Consider the following 21,318-nt stretch of genomic DNA (forward strand, 5'->3'; position numbering starts at 1 on the left):
CCAGCCTTCATCAAATATGTTCTTGAATAAGTTATTTAGCTATCTGGCTGTCTATTATTGTTTTCTTTAAAAAGAAGGGTGGTTTCTGAGTAAATAATTACTTTTCTATTTCCAAGTGCTTTAAAAAAGCATCTGACTCAACTCTACTATTTAAAGTCCTTATATTAGAGGTACAGATATTTGTAGAAGCCTAATTTAAAAACAACTTTAGACAAATTAAAGTACATTCCTATTGTACTATTTTTCTTAGCATCAACCATCAACATATGGCTTAGCTATTTGCATCCTAGCAAAGAAAATATTATTTGCAAAAGCAGAGAATTTTCTGCCTTCTTTATCAGCCCAAGGAACCCATCTGCTGCCATCTACCAAAACAATATGCTTCCCTGTACTTACACAGAAAAGCTAAATTTGAAAATCAAGCAGAATTGATCTGGCAATATTTATTTTAGACATGTAACTCATGCTATTTCAGTAATACCTACCCACTTTCAAAACAATTTTATGGAGTAAATCCAAATCAGAACTACTAGGAAGATAGGGATTTCCAGTGGCCATCTCAATGATCATACAGCCCAAAGCCCAGATATCCACAGGTCTGAAACAGATCAGGGAAAAAAAAATCACTTTTTCATGTAGAAATTTATAAATATATTCTTAAAAATATGTTTAAAGAAGGCCAAGTCTAAAGAAACAAGTAGTATCATTTGTAAGTTTTGTTTTGTTTTTTTTCGAGACTGAGTCTTGCTCTGTCACCCAGGCTGGAGTGCAGTGCTGCAATCTCAGCTCACTGCAACCTCCGTCTCCCGAGTTCAAGCAATTCTCCTGCCTCAGCCTCCCAAGTAGCTGGGATTAGAGGCGTGTGCCACCACATCTGGCTAATTTTTGTATTTTTAGTAGAGATGGGGTTTCACCACGTTGGCCAGGCTGGTCTCAAACTCCTGACCTCGTGATCTGCCCGCCTCAGCCTCCCAAAGTGCTGGGATTACAGGTGTGAGCCACTGCGCCTGGCCCATTTGTAAGTTTTTATTGTAGATCATATACCGACTTTATAAGAATTGGTAATTTCTATATTGGTGAGGCTATAGGAAAGGAATAGTCCCAAGTACTGGGACTGTAAACTTCTGGGACTGTAAACTTATATGACTTCTTTGGAAGAAAAATTGGCAAAAACCACCAAAATTTAAATTGTATATATTTTTGATTGTACAATTTTATTCCTAGGAATTTATCCTAAGATATACTCACATGTGTGCACAAATATAAATTATATGAGAATTTCACTGCAGCACTGTTCGTAGAAGAAAAAGATTGGAAACAACCTAGACATCCACCTATAAGGGAATGGCTAAGAAAATTTTTGTACAACCCCACAATAAAATATTATTCATCTGTTAAAAATGATGAGGTCTGGCCGGGCACGGTGGCTCACGCCTGTAATCCCAGCACTTTGGGAGGCCAAGGCAGGCAGATCACAAGGTCAGGAGTTCGAGACCAGCCTGACCAACATGGAGAAACCCCGTCTCTACTAAAAATACAAAATTAGCCGGGCGTGGTGGCACATGCCTGTAATCCCAGCTACTCGGGAGGCTGAGGCAGGAAAATCACTTGAACCCAGGAGGTGGAGGTTGTGGTGAGCTGAGATCATGCCATTGCACTCTAGCCTGGGCAACAAGAGCAAAACTCCGTCTCAAAAAAAAAAAAAAGAATTGATGAGGTAGGTCTATCTATATGTGCTGAAATGGAATGATCTCCAAGATAAATTGTCAAGTGAAAAAAGCAACATTCATGAAAGAAATCAAAGATCTAAATAAATGGAGAGCTACTCCATGTTCATCAATAGGAAGACTCAATATTGTCAAGATGTCAGTTCTTCCAAGCTTTATGTAGAGTCAATACAATCCCAATCAAAATCCCAGTAAATTAAAAATTGATAATTATGTGAGGTAACACACATATGTAAATTAGCCAAATTTAGTCATTTTACAATGTATATATACCTCAAAACATCATGCTGTACACAATAAATACATACAATTTAATCTGTAAATTTTTAAAAATCCTAGGAAATCGTTTTGTAGATATTGACAATTGATTGCAAAGTTTATATGGAGAGGCAATAGACCCAGAATAGCCAGCACAATTTGAAAAAGAACAAAGATTGACACTACTTGACTTCAAGATGTTTTATACACTAAGCAAGATAGTATGGTATTGGTGAAAGAATAGATAAATAGATCAAGGGAACAGAATAAAGAACCCAGAAATAGACTTGCACAAATATGCTCAACTGATTTTTGACAAAGGAACAGAAGCAATTGAATAATAAAAAAAAAAAGACAGTCTTTTCAACAAATAGTGCTGGAACATACAAAAAACTGAATCTAGACACAGACCTTATCCCTTTCACAAAAATTAACTCAAGATGGATGATAGACCTAAATATAAAATGGAAAACTGTAAAACCTCTAGACAATCACATAGGAAAAAATCTAGATGGCCTTAGGTTTGGTAATGAGTTTTTAGATACAACACCAAAAGTATAATTCACAAAAGAAAAAATTGACAGGTAGAACTTCACTAAAACTAAAAATTTCTGCTCCATGAGAGATACTGTTAAACAAATGAAAAGACAAGCCACAAACTGGGAGAAAATATTTGCAAAATAATAAAGAACTTGTATCCAAAATACATAAAACTCTTAAAGTTCAACAATAAGAAAATAACCCAATTAAAAAATGGGCAAAATATATGAATACACATTTCACCAAAGGAAATATACAGATGGCAAATACGCATATTAACAGATGCCCAATATCATATGTCATCAGATAATTGCAAATTAAAACAACAATGAGATACCACTACACACCTATTAGAATGCCTAAAATCCAAAATACTGACAACATCAAATGCAGCTGAGGATGGCAAACAACAGGTACTCTCATTCATTGCTGGTGAATGAGAAACACAAAATTATACAGTCACTTTGGAGGACAATTTGACAGCTTCTTATAAAGCCAAACATAGTCTTACCATATGATCCAGCAATTGCTCTCCTTGGGATTTACCCAAGTGAGTAGAACACTTCTGTCCAGACAAAAACGTGGACACGAATGCTTATAACAGCTTGCTTCATAATTGCCAACACATGGAAGCAATAAAGATGTCCTTCAATAGGTGAGTGGAAAATAAACTGTGGTACATGCATACAATGGAATATTATTTAGCAATAAAAGAGAAGTGAGCTGTCAAGACACCAAAAAAAAAGGAGGAACCTTAAATATATTGCTAGGTCAAAGAAGCCAGTCTGAAAAAGCTATATACTATGTGATTCCAACTATATGATATTCTGGAAAAGCCTAAAGTATAGTAACAGTAAAAAGATGAATGACTGCCAGGAGTTCTGGGAGAGGGACAGAAGAATAAAAATGAAGCACAGAAGATTTTTAGGACCATAAAATTATTCTGTATGATACTATAATGATGGATACCTGACATTATACATTTATCAAAACCCACGAAATACAACACAGAGTAAACTCTAAACTATGGAATTTAGTTAATAATGTATCAATATTGGTACATCAACTGTAACAAACGTACCATACTAATACAAGATGTAATAGAGAAATGTGTGGAGTATGGTGGAGGGGACGTAAGGAAACTACACTTTCTGTTCAATTCTTCTGGAGCCTAAAACTGGTCTAAAAATTAAAGTCTCTGAATATAAACAAATAAAAAGTGGCAGGGCTTGGTGGCTCATGCCTGTAGTCCCAGCTACTTTGAAGGCTGAGGCTGGAGGATCACTTGAGCCTGGGAAATCAAAGCTGCAGTGAGCCATGAGTACGCCACTGTACTCCAGCCTGTGAGACAGACTGAGACACTGTCTCATAAGTAAATAAAGAAGAGCGGGGAGGGAAACCAAGATTCTATACTATGTATATAGTATGCTCCTATTTCTGTTCAAAAGGAAGGAGATGGAGAAGTATGTGTATGCATGTGTGTATATTGCTAGATAATGACCTAAGAAATAAAGGAATTAATTACAGTACATACAGTTTTTCAGATCTACATTATAACCACAGATGATATAATAGTAATTTATAAGTTTATTTCACAAGTTTTAAGAATTTAATGAATATTAATAAGTTTTGGTGAGAATAAATAAAATTAAGACCAAGTTTTGGATCTTTTGGTGAATACACATATGTGTATGTTCAGCTTTAATTGTTATTTAATAACAGTTTTCCAGAGAGATTGTACAAGTTTACATTCCCCACCAGTGTTATGTGAGTTCTAACTGCTCCACTTACATTGGTATTTACTGTCTTTTTTTCAATTTAACCATTCTGGTGGTTATATAGTGGTACCACCTTGTGATATAAGTTTGCATCTTTCTGATGACTAATAAAGATATGACCTTTCACATTAAAAAAAACTCTCAAGCTTTAAGTTAATTGTTATTATTATTATTTATTATTATTATTTTTTTGAGATGGAGTCTCACTCTGTCGCCCAGGCTGGAGTGCAGTGGTGCGCTCTCGGCTCACTGCAAGCTCCGCCTCCTGGGTTCATGCCATTCTCCTGCCTCAGCCTCCTGAGTAGCTGGGACTACAGGCGCCCGCCACCACGCCTGGCTTTTTTTTTTTTTTTTTTTTGTATTTTTAGCAGAGATGGGGTTTCACCGTGTTAGCTAGGATGGTCTCGATCTCCTGACCTCATGATCCACACGCCTTGGCCTCCCAAAATGCTGGGATTACAGGCGTGAGCCACCGCGCCCAGCCAAAGGTAATTATTTTTAAGTACTCTCTCCACAGAATGCAATTTCTATGCACCTCCTCCACTACCAAAAGAGACACTAAAAACATTCCTATACAAAGCAGTTCACTTTTCCCCAGCTTGACCTGAAATTTCACAGTACAATTTAGCAAGGTAAGCCATTATCTGCAGAAATTTAAAGCATTATCTAGGCAGGCCTTTCAAAGAGCAGTAGAAGACAGACCATGTCTAGTTAATTATCATTGCAGCAGTAATCTTAAAGGGATCCCCTATTTTCTGAAATACGAGCAAGTCCTAGTTAGCTATAGAGAAAACCTCTCCTCTTCACTTCAACCACAACATTTTGCAGAAAAAGAGCTGTCCAATAGAAAAAACAATAACAAAACTAACCTACTAAGGAAAGTAAAGGTATTAGACTCGAACCTTGATCAGGAAAAGTAGATCCAAAAAAGCTTAGGTCTAACATGTAGGGGTAAGGGAGGATTAAAAAAAACAGAGGTATGAACTTCCAGCATGACAGAGTGAAGAGATCAGCTGACCTACTCTCTTATTAGTTTATCACTGAAACTAGTAAATTTTTTTTTTTTAAGATGGAGTTTCACTCTTGTGGCCCAGGCTGGAGTGCAATGGCGCAGTCTCAGCTCACTGCAACCTCCGCCTCCCGGGTTCAAGCGATTCTCCTGCCTCAGAATTATTTTTTTTAAACACAAATACTTAAAGCGTGTGTGTGTATATATATACACACACATAGTCCTTATAGTCCTGAGGCTAAGCATAAAATGAAGATTTATTTATCCTCTAAAAACTATGCAATTCAGTATAAGAAAGATGAGTCTGTGGTACTTGAACCAAGACAACTTTTTCCTTCCCCACTCTCTGCCTGGTGAGGCAAAGACTCCACTCTAGGGCTCCCTCTTCCTCCAGCTCCCAGTTGAAGAGCTTTCTTCCCAGGAGGAGTGGAACTTCACCATTTCTCATGATTCTCCCAGCTGCCTGTTGCTGAGGCTAAGTTCTGGGTGATTAGTGTCAAGAGGAGGGAGACACTCTTCCAACCAGCCCCTGTTCATGGAACAATGGTTCTACCTTGAATGCAACGCAGACAATACTGGGGCCGAAATTGCACTTGCCTCACCCATAAGGCAGAGGTTTCATGCTAGGAGAAGCAAGCTGAGGGGACCTCAGGTTGCTGCTCTCCATATCTCACTAAGTAGTCAGCTCTTAAGAGCAACAGTATAACTTAGAGAGAAAATTGCTATGAATTCAACCCAGATCCAGAAACTGGGCTCAGAGATTTTGCCTGGGGGAAGAAGCAAGCCATAAATTAGATGGCTCCTAATCCCTTTCAAAGGAATTGACATCATTTGCAACAGAGTGTAGAGAAGTTCCAGCCAAAAAGGTATTCTCAACCACAGTACAGAATGTGGTGAAAGACAACTGGGTGGAGATTCATCAGTTTAATGAACTTGCAGTCTAGAGTATAGGCCAGCTAGCTTGTGGGAAAGAACCATGGAATAACACAGTTAGGAGATGCTTTCCTGGGGCCAGGACAGATATTAAATATTGAGCACAGAAACTACTCCTTCAAAGGAGCCACAATTTGGTTGGAACAGTTTGTAGAGCTATTTAAGCCCCTGGGCAATGTTGAAAATAATAGAGCAAAAAGCTATCAATGAGTGGAGTTTAACAGCTAGGAGTAGCCAGGGAAAGAAAGGAAGATAACCCTATCAATACCACTGTCATCTCAGAGTGACTGTGGGCCTACCCAAAGCTGTGCCTCCCTGAGGAGCAACTAAAGAGGTTTAATACTGTGTGTGTGGGTGAGGGGGCTGGGGGTATTGGCTCCATGAAAATAATTTAGCCAGTCGCCATGATACAAACAAGCAAATAACAGTAACAAGTCCCAGAAGGAGGGGTCCCATACCCAGAGTTCCCACAACATGTTATCTAAAATGTTCAAGTTCCAACAAAAATTACTCAGTATGCAAAGAAATCTATGAGAGATGACCCATACACCAGAAAAAACCGCAGGCAACCCAAACTGCCTATAAGAGTAACTTGGATTTGGCAGAAAAATATTTCAAAATAACAATTATGAATATGTTCACAGAACTAAAGGAAAGCATGATTAAAGAAGTAAAGAAAGGTATAATGACAGTGTCACATCAAATATTAATAGAGAATATCAATCAAGAGATATAAATTATATGTATATATGTATAAAGAAGAACCAAGTGGAAACTCTGGAGTTGAAAAGTACAATAACTGAAATTTAAAAATTCACGAGAGGAAATCAACAGTAGATTTAAACAGGCAGAAAAAATAATTCATGAACTTGAAGACAAGACCAATAGAAATTATGTAAGCTGAAGGATAGAACGTAAAAGGAATGAAAAAAATAACAGAGCCTCAGAGAAATGTGAAACACCAAAATATGTATACTGGGAATACAAAAATGAGTGGGGAGAATAGAAAAATATTTTATAAAATAGTGGAGGAAAACTGCCCACATTTATTGCAAAACAATAATCCACAAATACGGGAAGCTCAACAAACTCCAAGAACAATAAGCACAAAGAGATCCACAAACTAACACATCATACAAAACGAAAATCTTGAAAGCAGCATGAGAAAAACAAATCATCACTTACAAGAGAACTTTGGTAAGATTAACAACAGACTTCTTAATAGAAACAATGGAGACCAGTAGATAGTGGTACAACAATTAAAAGTGCTCAAAAAAGACCTCTCAACAAAAACACCTATATCTAGCAAAGATATCTTTCAAAAATGAAGGTGAAAGTAAGACTTTCCAAAATAAACAAAAACTGAGAGAATTTGTTGCTAACCAATCCACCTCACAAGAAATACTGAAGGAAGTTCTTAAGACTAAAAGCAAGTGACCCCAGACAGTAATTCAAATCCACAGGAAGGCCAGGTACAGTTCCTCATACCTGTAATCCCAGCACATTTGAGGGCTGAGGTGGGAAGATTGCTTGAGGCCAGGAGTTCAAGACCAGCCTAGGCAATATAGTGAGACTTTGTCTCTACAAAAAAATAAATTAGCTGGGTGTGGTGGCACATGCCTGTAGTCCCAACTATTTGAGAGGCTGAAGCAGGAGGATTGATTGAGCCCAGAAGGTTGAGGCTGCAGTGAGTCACTATCACTCCACTGCACTCCAGCCTGGGTGACAGAGTGAGAACCTGTCTCAAAAACATAAAAAATCCATGTGAAAAACAAAGAGCACTGGTAAAGGTAATTATGTAATTATAAAAGGCAATATAAATGCATAATTTTCTCTTGTCTTCTGTTAATTTACTTTATTTTATTTTTTATTTTACTTATTTATTTTTTTGAGATGGAGTTTCGCTCTGTCGCCCAGGCTGGAGTGCAGTGGCGCAATCTCAGCTCACTGCAAGCTCTGCCTCCTGGGTTCATGCCATTCTCCTGCCTCAACCTCCAGAGTAGCTAGGATTACAGGCGCCCGCCACTACGCCCAGCTAATTTTTTGTATTTTTAGTAGAGACGGGGTTTCACCATGTTAGCCAGGATGGTCTCCATCTCCTGACCTCGTGATCCACCTGCCTCGGCCTCCCAAAGTGCTGGGATTACAGGTGTGAGTCACCACACTGTTAATTAATTTTAAAAAGCAGTTATATGAGGGGACTTCAAAAAGTTCATGATAATGGAATTAAAAGATAAAAATTAAAATATAAGCTTTATTCTCGCTAGCTGGGCATGGTGGCATGCACCTGTAATCCCAGCTATTCGGGAGGCTGAGGCAGGAGAATCGCTTGAGTCTGGAAGGTGGAGATTGCAGTGAGGTGAGATCGGGCCACTGCACTCCAGTCTGGGCAACAGAGTGAGACCCTGTCTCAAAAAAAAAATTAATAATAATAATAATGATACTCTAAGAAAAAATAAAAATATAAACTTTATTCTCAGTGTAAGATCCATAAGGTTCAAGATACTTTTGTAAGCAGTGATATGAGCCATTTAGTCTGTCCCTAAAGAACTGAGTGTCTTGGGAATTTAACCATGTCAATGTAGTCCTTTTTACATTAACTGAAGAAAAATGGGTGCCCTTTATAGATTTTTTAAGATTAGGAAAAAAAAGAATGAGGAGGAACTAAATCAGGACTTTAAGGTAGATGCCTAATAATTTGCCACCAAAATGTTTATAAAATTGCCCTTGTTTGATGAGAGGAATGAGCTGGAGCATGGTCATGGTGGAGAAGGACACTCTGGTGAAGCTTTCCCAGACGTTTATTTTGCTACATCTTTGGCTCACTTTCAGCCAGGTGCAGTGGCTCATGCCTGTAATCTCAACACTTTGGTAGACCAAGGCAGGCAGAGTGCTTGAGCTCAGGAGTTCAAGACCAGTCTGGACAACATGGTGAAACCCCATCTCTACAAAAAATACAAAATGTAGCTGGGCATGGTGGCACATACCTGTAGTCCCAGCTACTCGGGAGGCTGAGGTGGAAGGATCGCTTGAGCCCAGGAAACAGAGGTTGCAGTGAGCCAAGTTCCCACAACTGCACTCCAGTCTGGGTGACAGAGCCAGACCCTGTCTGAAAGAAAAAAAAAAAAAAAAAGCCTTGGCTAACTTTCTTGAAACACTCTCACAAGAAGCAGATATTATCATTCTCTGGCCATCCAGAAAGTCAACAAGCAAAATGCCTTGAGCATCCCAAAACAACTGTTGCCATGATCTTTGGTCTTGACCGGTCTCTTTTGCTTTGACCAGCCCACTTCCACCTCTTGGTAGCCAGTGCTTTGTCTTCAGGATAATGTTAGTAAAGCCAGGTTTCATCATCTGTCACAATTTTTCAAAGAAATGCTTCAGGATCTTGATGCCACCTGTTTAAAATTTCCATTGAAAGTTCTGCTGTCGTCTGCAGCTAATCTGGGTGCAACGGTTTTGGCATTCATCAAGTGGAAAGTTTGCTCAATTTTAATTTTGCAGTCAGAATTGCGTAAGCTGAACCAACTGAGATGTCTATACTGTTGGCTACTGTTTCTACTATTAATCATCCTTCAATTAGGGCAATCATCCCCTTCAATTAGGGCATGAACAAGATAAATGTTTTCCTCACAAATTGATATGAATGGTCTGCTGCTGCAGGCTTCATTTTTAACATCATTTCCTCCTTTCTTTTTTTAATTTTATTTATTTTTTTAATTACTATAAGTTCTAGGGTACATGTGCACAACGTGCAGGTTTGTTACATAGGTATATGTGTGCCATGTTGGTTTGCTGTACCCATCAACTCGTCATTTACATTAGGTATTTCTCCTAACGCTATCCCTCCCCCAGGCCCCCACCCCCCAACAGGCCCCAGTGTGCCATGTTCCCCTCCCTGTGTCCATGTGTTCTCATTGTTCAACTCCCACTTATGAGAACATGTGGTGTTTGGTTTTCTGTCCTTGTGATATTTTGCTGAGAATGATGGTTTCCAGCTTCATTCATGTCCCTGCAAAGGACATGAACTCGTCCTTTTTTATGGCTAGATAGTATTCCATGGTGTATATGTGTCACATTTTCTTTATCCAGTCTATTATTGATGGACATTTGGGTTGGTTCCAAGTCTTTGCTATTGTGAATAGTGCCTCAATAAACATACGTGTGCATGTGTCTTTATAGTAACATGACTTATAATCCTTTGGGTATATACCCAGTAATGGGATTGCTGGGTCAAATGGTATTTCTAGTTCTCAATCCTTGAGGAATTGCCACACTGTCTTCCACAAAGGTTGAACTAATTTACACTCCCAGTGTAAAAGTGTCCCTATTTCTCCACATCCTCTCCAGCATCTATTGTTTCCTGGCTTTTTAATGATTGCCATTCTAACTGGCAGGAGATGGTATCTCATTGTGGTTTTGATTTGCATTTCTCTGATGACCAGTGATGATGAGCATTTTTTAATACGTCTGTTGGCTGCATAAATGTCTTCTTTTGAGAAGTGTCTGTTCATACCCTTTGCCCACTTTTTGATGCAGTTGTTTTTTTCTTGTAAATTTGTTTAAGTTCTTTGTAGACTCTGGATATTAGCCCTTTGTCAGATAGACAGATTGCAAAAATTTTCTCCCATTCTGTAGGTTGCCTGTTCACTCTGATGATAGTTTCTTTTGCTGTGCAGAAGCTCTTTAGTTTAATTAGACCTCATTTGTCTATTTTGGCTTTTGTTGCCATTGCTTTTGGTGTTTTAGTCATGAAGTCTTTGCCCATGCCTATGTCCTGAATGGTATTGCCTAGGTTTTCTTTTAGGGTTTTTATGGTTTTAGGTCTTACATTTTAAGTCTTTAATCCATCTTGAGTTAATTTTTGTGTAAGGTGAAAGGAAGGGATCCAGTTTCAGCTTTCTATATATGGTTAACCAGTTTTCCCAGCACCATTTATTAAATAGGGAATCCTTTCCCCATTCCTTGTTTTTGTCAGGTTTGTCAAAGATCAGATGGTTGTAAATGTGTGCTGTTATTTCTGAGGCCTCTGTTCTGTTCCATTTGTCTATATATCTGTTTTGGTACCAGTACCATGCTGTTTTGATTACTGTAGCCTTGTAGTATAGTTTGAAGTCAGGTAGCGTGATGCCTCCAGCTTTGTTCTTTTTGCTTAGGATTGTCTTGGCTATGCGGGCTCTTTTTTGGTTCCATATGAACTTTAAAGTAGTTTTTTCCAATTCTGTGAAGAAAGCCAGTGGTAGCTTTTTGGGGACAGCATTGAATCTATAAATTACCTTGGCGAGTATGGCCATTTTCACGATATTGATTCTTCCTATCCATGGGCATGGAATGTTCTTCCATTTGTTTGTGTCCTCTCTTATTTCCTTGAGCAGTGGTTTGTAGTTCTCCTTGAAGAGGTCCTTCACATCCCTTGTAAGTTGGATTCCTAGGTATTTTATTCTGTTTGTAGTAATTGTGAATGGGAGTTCACTCATGATTTGGCTCTCCATTTGTCTGTTCTTGGTGTATAGAAATGCTTGTGATTTTTGCAGAAATACTGGTGATTTTTCCATTGATTTTGTATCCTGAGACTTTGCTGAAGTTGCTTATCAGCTTTAGGGGATTCTGGGCTGAGACGATGGGGTTTTCTAAATATACAATCATGTTATCTGCAAACAGAGACAATTTGACTCCCTCTTTTCCTAATTGAATACCCTTTATTTCTTTCTCTTGCCTGACTGCCCTGGCCAGAACTTCCAATACTGTGTTGAATAGGAGTGGTGAGAGAGGACATCCTTGTCTTGTGCTGGTTTTCAAAGGGAATGCTTCCAGTTTTTGCCCATTCAGTATGATATTGGCTGTGGGTTTGTCATAAATAGCTCTTATTATTTTGAGATACATTCCATCAATACCTAGTTTATTCAGAGTTTTTAGCATGAAATGCTGTTGAATTTTGTCAAAGGCTTTTTCTGTATCTATTGAGATAATCATGTGGTTTTTGTCGTTGGTTCTGTTTATGTGATGGATTACGTTTACTGATTTGCGTATGTTGAACCAGCCTTGCATCCCAGGGATGAAGCCGACTTGATCGTGGTGGATAAGCTTTTTGATGTGCTGCTGGATTTGGTTTGCCAGTATTTTATTGAGGATTTTTGCATCAATGTTCATCACTGATATTGGCCTAAAATTCTGTTTTGTTGTGTTTCTGCCAGGCTTTCATATCATGATGATGCTGGCCTCATAAAATGAGTTAGGGAGGGTTCCCTCTTTTTCTATTGATTGGAATAGTTTCAGAAGGAATGGTACCAGCTCCTATTTGTACCTCTGGTAGAATTTGGCTGTGAATCCATCTGGTCCTGGACTTTTTTCGGTTGGTAGGCTATTAATTATTGGCTCAATTTCAGAACCTGTTATTGGTCTATTCAGAGATTCAACATCTTCCTGGTTTAGTCTTGGGAGAGTGTATGTGTCCAGGAATTTATCCATTTCTTCTACATTTTCTAGTTATTTGTGTAGAGGTGTTTGTAGTATTCTCTGATAGTAGTTTGTATTTCTGTGGGATCAGTGGTGATATCTTCTTTATCATTTTTTATTGCATCTATTTGACTCTTCTCTCTTCTTTATTAGTCTTGCTAGCAGTCTATCTATTTTGTTGATCTTTTCTAAAAACCAGCTCCTGGAATCATTGATTTTTTTTTGAAGGGCTTTTTGTGTCTCTGTCTCCTTCAGTTCTGCTCTGATCTTAATTATTTCTTGCCTTCTGCTAGCTTTTGAATTTGAATTTGTTTGCTCTTGTGTTTTCTAGTTCTTTTAATTGTGATGTTAGGGTGTCGATTTTAGATCTTCCCTGTTTTCTCTTATGGGCACTTAGTGCTATAAATTTCCCTATATACACTGCTTTTGCTGTGTCCCAGAGATTCTGGTATGTTGTATCTTTGTTCTCACTGGTTTCAAAGAACATCTTTATTTCTGCCTTCATTTCGTAATTTGCCCAGTAGTCATTCAGGAACAGATTGTTCAGTTTCCATATAGTTGTGCGGTTTTGAGTGCATTTCTTAATCCTGAGTTCTAATTTGATTGCACTGTGGTCGGAGAGACAGTTTGTTGTGATTTCTGTTCTTTTACATTTGCTGAGGAGTGTTTTACTTCCAATTATGTGGTCAATTTTAGAATAAGTGTGATGTGGTGCTGAGGAGAATATATATTCTGTTGATTTGGGGTGGAGAGTTCTGCAGATGTCTATTAGGTCCACTTGGTCCAGAGCTGAGTTCAAGTCCTGGATATCCTTGTTAATTTTCTGTCTTGTTGATCTGTCTGATATTGACCGTGTGGTGTTAAAGTCCCCGTTATTATTGTGTGGGAGTCTAAGTCTCTTTGTAGGTCTCTAAGAACTTGCTTTAAGAATCCGGGTGGTTCTGTATTGGGTGCATATATATTTAGGATAGTTAGCTCTTCTTGTTGAGTTGATCCCTTAACCATTATGTAACGGCCTTCTTTGTCTCTTTTGATCTTTGTTAGTTTAAAGTCGGTTTTATCAGAGACCAGGATTTCAACCCCTGTTTTTTTTTTTTTTTTTTTTTTGCTTTCCATTTGCTTGGTAGATCTTCCTCCATCCCTTTATTTTGAGCCTGTATTTGTCTTTGCATGTGAGATGGGTCCCCTGAATACAGCACACTGATGGGTCCTGACTCTTTACCCAGTTTGCCAGTCTGTGTCTTTTAATTGGGGCATTTAGCCCATTTACATTTAAGGTTATTATTATGTGTGAATTTGATCCTGTCATTATGATGCTAGCTGGTTATTTTGCCTGTTAATTGATGCAGTTTCTTCATAGCATCGATGGTCTTTACAATTTGGCATGTTTTTGCAATAGCTGGTACTGGTTGTTCCTTTCCATGTGTAGTGCTTCCTTCAGGAGCTCTTGTAAGGGAGGCCTGGTGGTGACAAAATCTCTCAGCATTTGCTTGTCTGTAAAGGATTTTATTTGTCCTTCACTTACAAAGCTTAGTTTGGCTGGATATGAAATTCTGAGTTGAAAGTTCTTTTCTTTAAGAATGTTGAATATTGGCCCCCACTCTCTTCTGGCTTGTAGGGTTTCTGCCAAGAGATCCACTGTTAGTCTGACAGGCTTCCCTTTGTAGGTAATCCGACCTTTCTCTCTGGCTGCCCTTAACATTTTTTCCTTCATTTCAACCTTGGTGAATCTGACAATTATGTGTCTTGGAGTTGCTCTTCTCAAGGAGTATCTTTGTGGTGTTCTCTGTATTTCCAAATTTGAATGTTGGCCTGCCTTGCTAGGTTGGGGAAGTTTTCCTTGATAATATCCTGAAGAGTGTTTTCTAACTTGGTTCCATTCTCCCTGTCACTTTCAGGTATACCAATCAAATGTAGATTTGGTCTTTTCACATAGTCCCATATTTCTTGGAGGCTTTGTTCGTTTCTTTTCACTCTTTTTTCTCTAATCTTGTCTTCTCGCTTTATTTCATTAATTTGATCTTCAATCACTGATATCCTTTCTTCCACTTGATCAAATCAGCTATTGAAGCTTGTGTATGCTTCATGAAGTTCTCGTACTGTGGTTTTCAGCTCCATCAGGTCATTTAAGCCCTTCTCTACTCTGGTTATTCTAGTTAGCCATTTGTCTAACCTTTTTTCAAGGTTTTTAGCTTCCTGGCAATGGGTTAGAACATGCTCCTTTAGCTCAGAGAAGTTTGTTATTACCGCCCTTCTGAAGCCTACTTCTGTCAACTTGTCAAACTCATTCTCCGTCTAGTTCTGTTCCCTTGCTGGTGAGGAGTTGTGTTCCTTTGGAGGAGAAGAGCCATTCTGGTTTTTGGAATTTTCAGCCTTTCTGCTCTGGTTTCTCCCCATCTTTATGGTTTTATCTACCTTTGGTCTTTGACGTTGGTGACCTGTGGATGGGGTTTTCGTGTGGATGTCCTTTTGTTGATGTTGATGCTATTCCTTTCTGTTTGTTAGTTTTCCTTCTAACAGACAGGCCCCTCAGCTGCAGGTCTGTTGGAGTTTGCTAGAGGTCCACTCCAAACCCTATTTGCCTGGGTATCACCAACAGAGGCTGCAGAACAGCAAATATTGCTGCCTGATCCTTCCTCTGGAAGTTTCGTCCCAGAGGGGCACCTGCCTGTATGAAGTATCCGTTGGCCCCTACTGGGAGATGCCTCCCAGTCAGGCTACACGGGGGTCAGGGACCCACTTGAGGAGGCAGTCTGTCTGTTATTGGAGCTCAGACGTCGTGCTGGCAGAACCACTGCTCTCTTCAGAGCTATCAGGCAGGGACGTTTAAGTCAGCAGAAGCTGTCTGCTGCCTTTTGTTCAGATATGCCCTGCCTCTGGAGGTGGAATCTAGAGAGGCAATAGTCCTTGCTGAGCTGTGATGAGCTCTGCCCAGTTCGAGTTTCCCTGCCGCTTTGTTTACACTGTGAGCATAGAACCGCCTACTCAAGCCTCAGAAATGGCGGACACCCCTCCCCCAACCAAGCTCCAGGGTCCCAGGTCAATCTCAGACTGCTGCACTAGCAGCAAGCAAGGCTCCATGGGCATGGGACCTGCTGAGCCAGGCACAGGAGAGAATCTCCTGGTCTGACAGTTGCGAAGACCATAGGGAAAGCACAGTATTTGGGTAGGAGTGTAATGTTCCTCCAGGTACAGTCACTCATGGCTTCCCTTCACTAGGAAAGGGAAATCCCCGACCCCTTGCACTTCCTGGGTGAGACGACGCCCCTCCCTGCTTCAGCTCACCCTCTGTGGGCTGCACTCACTGTCCAACCAGTCCCAGTGAGATGAACCAGGTACCTCAGTTGGAAATGCAGAAATCACCCATCTGCTGCGCCAATCTTGCTGGGAGCTGTAGACCAGAGATATTCCTATTCGGCCATCTTGGTGTTTTCTCGCCATTTCCTCCTTTCTTAAAACAAGTTATCCATTTGTAAACTGCTGGTTTCTTTGGGGGCATTGTCTCCATAAACTTTTCATAAAGCCAAGCCTGTAATCCCAGCACTTTGGGAGGCTGATGCAGTAGGATTGCTTGAGCCCAGGAATTTGAGACTAGCTTTGCCAACACTGCAAGACCTTGTTTCTATATTAAAATTTTAAAATTTTTAAAAAATTGGGAAAAAAAGAACTTTTCATAAAGCATCAGTGCTTTCACCACTCTTCCACTCAAGCTTCATCATGAATTTGATGCTTGTTCTTGCTTCAATTTTAGCAGAATTCATATTGTTTTGATAGAGGCTCTTTTCCAACTGATGTATTATCCTTCTTAATGCCTTAAACTAGATCCTATTCAGACATGTTATAACAAGTTAGTGTGAGTTTATTTTGGTGCAAAAAAAAGTTAAAGCCATGCATAGTTTTTTCATAATATGCATTTCCATGAACTTTTTGAAGACCCCTCATACAAAATAATATGCAAGCCATTAGAGCTGCCTCTACCTAGGGAAAAAATAATATGCATGCAATACATTATTGGGCCTATAACATTACAAATGTAATATGTGTAATATATTTGCCAACGACATCAAAAAGGAAGTGAGAGGGAGCAAAACTATATTGAGTTTAGAGAAATGACTATAAAGAAAAAGTAATAATGGTTTGTAACATTATTAGATGTAATATGTACAACAAATATACCACACAAAGATGGAAAAGGGAATAGAATGACATAAGAATAACTTTTTTATACCTGTATCACTGGAATTAAACTAGTATAAATAGGAACTTATCAGTTGATTCTGATAAGGTGTAAACCTTAGAGCAACCACTAAAAAGAAAAAAAGGAACAACCCTCAAAAATATAGTAAAGGCCAGGTGCGGTGGCTCACACCTGAAATCCCAGCACTTTGGGAGGCCGAGGCAGGAGAATCACTTGAGGCCAGGAGTTCGAGACCAGCCTGGCCAATATGGTGAAACTCCATCTCTGCTAAAAAAAAAAAATACAAAAATTAGCCAGGCTTGGTGGCACACACCTGAAATCTCAGCTACTCAGGAGGCTGAGGCAGGAGAATCACTTGAACCCAGGAGGCAGAGGTTTCAGTGAGCCAAGATTGCCCTGCTGCACTCCAGCCTGGGTGACAGAGTGAGACTCTATCTCAAAACACACACACACAGATAGTAAAAAAAATTATTAAAGAAATTAAAATAATTATGAAATAATCATTTAATGCAAAATAATGCAGCAAAGGAGGAACAAGAAAACAACATGAGACAAACACAAAAAACTAAAATGGCAGATGTAATTACAACTACATCAATAATAACATTAAATGTGGTCAGGCACGGTGGCTCACATCTGTAATCCCAGAGCTTTGGTAGGCCTAGGTGGGTGGATCACTTGAGGTCAGGAATTTGAGACCAGCCTGGCCAACATGGTGAAACACCATCTCTACTAAACATACAAAAATTAGCCAGGCATGGTGGTGGATGCCTGTAATCCCAGCTATTCAGGAGGCTGAGGAAGGGAGAACTGCTTGAACCCGGAGGCAGAAGTTGTAGTGAGCCAAGATCGTGCCACTGCACTCCAGCCTGGGTGACAGAGTGAGACTCTGTCTCACAAAAAATAAATAAATAAATAAAACAAAAATAAATAAATAAATAAAAATAATAATGGCATTAAACGTTAACAGATTAACCAATCCAGCAAAAGGCAGAGACTGTCAGCCTGGAGGGGGACAAAAAACCTCATGATCTAACTATATGTTGTTTAGGCAAGATATACTTTATATTCGATATACAAACATTATAAGTAAAGGTTGTGAAAAAGATATATCATGCAAACAACAATCACAAGAAAACTAAAAAGACTGCCCTAATATAAGACAAAACAGACTTTTAACAAAAAAATGTTACTAGAGACGAAGAGGGAAATTTCATAATGATAAAGGAGGAATCTATCAGAAAACTATAATAATGATAACCATGTCTAAACCAATTAGAAAATCAAGAAGAGAAAATATGAACAACATGATAAACAAATTAGACCTAATAACTATCTTTAGAACACTTTACAGAACAACAATAGAATATACATTTATATATTGTTCTCAAGTCACATGGAACATTCTCCAGGATAGCCCATGTGCTGGACCATAAATAAACCTTAGTAAATTAAAAAGGGCAGGAATTACACAAAGTATATTCTCTTATTACAATGGAATAAAATTAAATATTAATTGCAGGAAAAATTTTGGAAATTTACAAATATATGGATATTAAACTACATCCGACGAAATAACCAATGGGTGCAAGGTGAAATCAAAAGGGAAATCAGAAAATACTTTGAGGCTGGGCACAGTAGCTCATGCCTTTAATCTCAAAACTATGGGAAGCAGAGAGGGTCACTTGAGTACAGGAGTTTGAGACCAGCCTAAGTAACACAGTGAGACCTCGTCTCTGCAAAAAAATGAACAAAATTAGCCAAGCATGAGGGCACACACCTGTAGTCTCAGCTACTCGGGAGGCTGAGGTGGGAGGATCACTTAAGCTGGGGAAGTCAAGGCTGCAGTGATCCGAGATCACACCACTGCATTCCAGCCTGAGCAACAGAGCAAGATCCTGTCTCAAAAAGAAAAAGAAAATCCTTTGAGACTAATGAAAATGAGGACACAACATACCAGCATTTGTGGGATGCAGTAAAGCAGAGAGGGGAATGTATAGCTGTAATGCCTATATGAAGAAAGATATCAAATCAGTAAACTAACCTTCCACCTTAAGACACTGGAAAAAGAAGGGCAAACTAAACCAAGCAAACAAAAAGAAGGAAATATTTAAAAAGCAAAAGTTCATTAAATAGAGAATAAGAAAACCGAGAAAATCAGTGAAACCAAAAGCTATTTTTTTGTAAATCAACAAAATTGAAAAACATTTAGTTAGAATGACCAAGAACAAAAGAGAGAAAACTCAAATTATTAGAATCCGAAATGAAAGAGGTGACATTACTACTGACTTTACAGAAATTAAAAGGATCATAAAGGAATAAATAATTGTTTGCCAACAGATTAGATAACTTAGATTAAATGAACAGTTTCCCAGAAAAACACAAACTACTGAAACTAGCTCAATAAAAAATAGACAATCTCAATAAACTTTTAACAAGTGAAAAGACTGAATTCATGATTTTTTTTTTAAAACTACCCGCAAAGAAAAGCCCAGGCCTAGATGATGTCACTACTGAATTCTATCATTTAAAAAAGAATTAATACCAAGTCTTCACAAACTCTTTCAAAAAACAGAAGGAACACATCCCATCTCATTTTTTAAAACCAGTATTTCCCTGATACCCAAACCAGTAAGAAAGAAAACTACAAATATCTTTTATGAATGTGAACACAAAATTCTCAACAAAATACTAGCAAACTGAATCCAGTATCATATAAAAGGAATTATGCACTGTGACCAACTGGGATTTATTCCAGGAACACAAGGTTGGTTCAATATCCAAAAACCAATAAATGTAATATAATACATCAATAGAATAAAAAACAAAAAAAAATTCCCATTTTGATCATTTCAATAGACAAAGAAAAAACATTTGATAAAATCCAATACCCCTTCATGATAAAAGCACTCAACAAACTAAGAATAAAAGGAAACTTCCCCAACCTGATAAAAGGCATCTATGAAAAATCCACATCTAATATCATACTTAGACTGAATGATTTCCCGATAAGATTAGGAACAAGACAAGGATGTCTGCTCTTGCCACTTCTGTTCAACATTGTACTGCAGATTCTAGTCAGCACAATTAGACAGGAAAAAGAAATAAAAGGCATCCAGACCAGCAAAAAGGTAAAACTATATCTATTCACAGATGACATGATCTTCTATGTAGAAAATCCTAAAGAATCCACTAAACAACTATGAGAACCAATAAACAAGTTCAGCAAGGTTGCATGATAATGATATGAGTTAAGAATAAATTATTTAGGCAGGCAGTGAGGGTACGGGATCCTCAGTAAGGTTTTCCTTCTAATGAAAAGCAGCCCCAAATCATTTTCTTTTCTAACAAAAAGCAGCCTGTAAAATTGTGCTGCAGACACAGACACGCAAGCTGGAAGCTTGCACAGGTGAATGCCAGCAGTTGTGCCAATAGGAAAAGGCTACCTGGGACTAAGCATGTTCAAAATGGTGGCTCCATCTTCCCTTCTCTTTGCCAAACCACATGTACAGTAAGAAGACAATATGGTCCCAGCCAGGCAAAGGTCCAATTTGCATAATAAGATTAGAGTGGGGCAACCAGCCTTCCCCTTGCGGTATGTAACTGTCACACCTGGTCAAACCAATCCATGGGCCCTACGTAAATCAGACACCATCTCCTCAAGCCTGCCTATAAAAAATCTAATGCAGTCCGCTGTGGGCCAGATTTTCCTTTAGGAGGCCCCTCTTTCTCACCAGGGAGAAAGCTGTTCTCCTTTCTCTTTCTTTTGCCTATTAAACCTCTGCTCCTAAACTCACTCCTCGTGCATGTCCGTGTCCTTCATCTTGGCACGAGATGATGAACCCTGGGTATTTACCCCAGACAATGACACCACTTCAATATGAACTCAATATACAAAAATAAGTTGTATTTTTATGCCCGTGCAATGAACAATTTGAAATGAAATTAAGAAAACTCCATTCATGATAGCATCAAAAGGAATAAGATACTTAAGAATAAATTTTACAAAACGAGTGCAAAATGTATGCTTTGAAAACTACAAAACATTGTTGAAAAAATTATGGAAGCCGGGCGCGGTGGCTCACGCCTGTAATCCCAGCACTTTGGGAGGCCAAGGCAGGCGGATCATGAGGTCAGGAGATGGAGACCATCCTGGCTAACACGGTGAAACCCCGTCTCTACTAAAAAAAATACAAAAAATTAGCCGGGCGTGGTGGCGGGCGCCTGTAGTCCCAGCTACTCGGGAGGCTGAGGCAGGAGAATGGCGTGAACGTGGGAGGCGGAGCTTGCAGTGAGCCGAGATTGTGCCACTGCACTCCAGCCTGGGCGACAGAGCAAGACTCTGTCTCAAAAAAAAAAAAAAAAAATTATGGAAGATCTAAATACATGGTAAAACATTCTAAATTCACAGATTAGAAT

General features: G+C 38.9%; 1 protein-coding gene across 38 annotated transcripts in view; it reads right to left on the reverse strand.

Annotated features, from left to right (window-relative positions):
* The window catches only part of LOC100462342 (cyclin-dependent kinase-like 3), a 144,775-nt gene that overhangs the window by 87,955 nt on the left and 35,502 nt on the right, over positions 1-21,318 (reverse strand). For 29 of the 38 annotated variants that reach the window (XR_008525742.2, XR_010140025.1, XM_054556532.2 and 26 more), the window contains one exon: positions 486-598. The exons of 4 other annotated variants lie outside the window; for them this stretch is intronic. Coding sequence is in view for 31 of the 34 variants with exons in the window: in XM_054556532.2 (XP_054412507.2) it covers positions 486-598 (113 nt within the window). In the remaining 3 variants the exon portion in view is untranslated. Of the gene's footprint in view, positions 1-485; positions 599-9,232; positions 9,355-18,679; positions 18,798-21,318 lie in introns of all 38 variants that reach the window. 5 more of the 38 variants (XM_063724261.1, XM_054556543.2, XM_063724260.1 and 2 more) reach the window with 2 other exon arrangements.

The sequence above is a fragment of the Pongo abelii genome, chromosome 4 (genome assembly GCF_028885655.2).
Source record: "Pongo abelii isolate AG06213 chromosome 4, NHGRI_mPonAbe1-v2.0_pri, whole genome shotgun sequence".
Classification (NCBI taxonomy): domain Eukaryota; kingdom Metazoa; phylum Chordata; class Mammalia; order Primates; family Hominidae; genus Pongo; species Pongo abelii.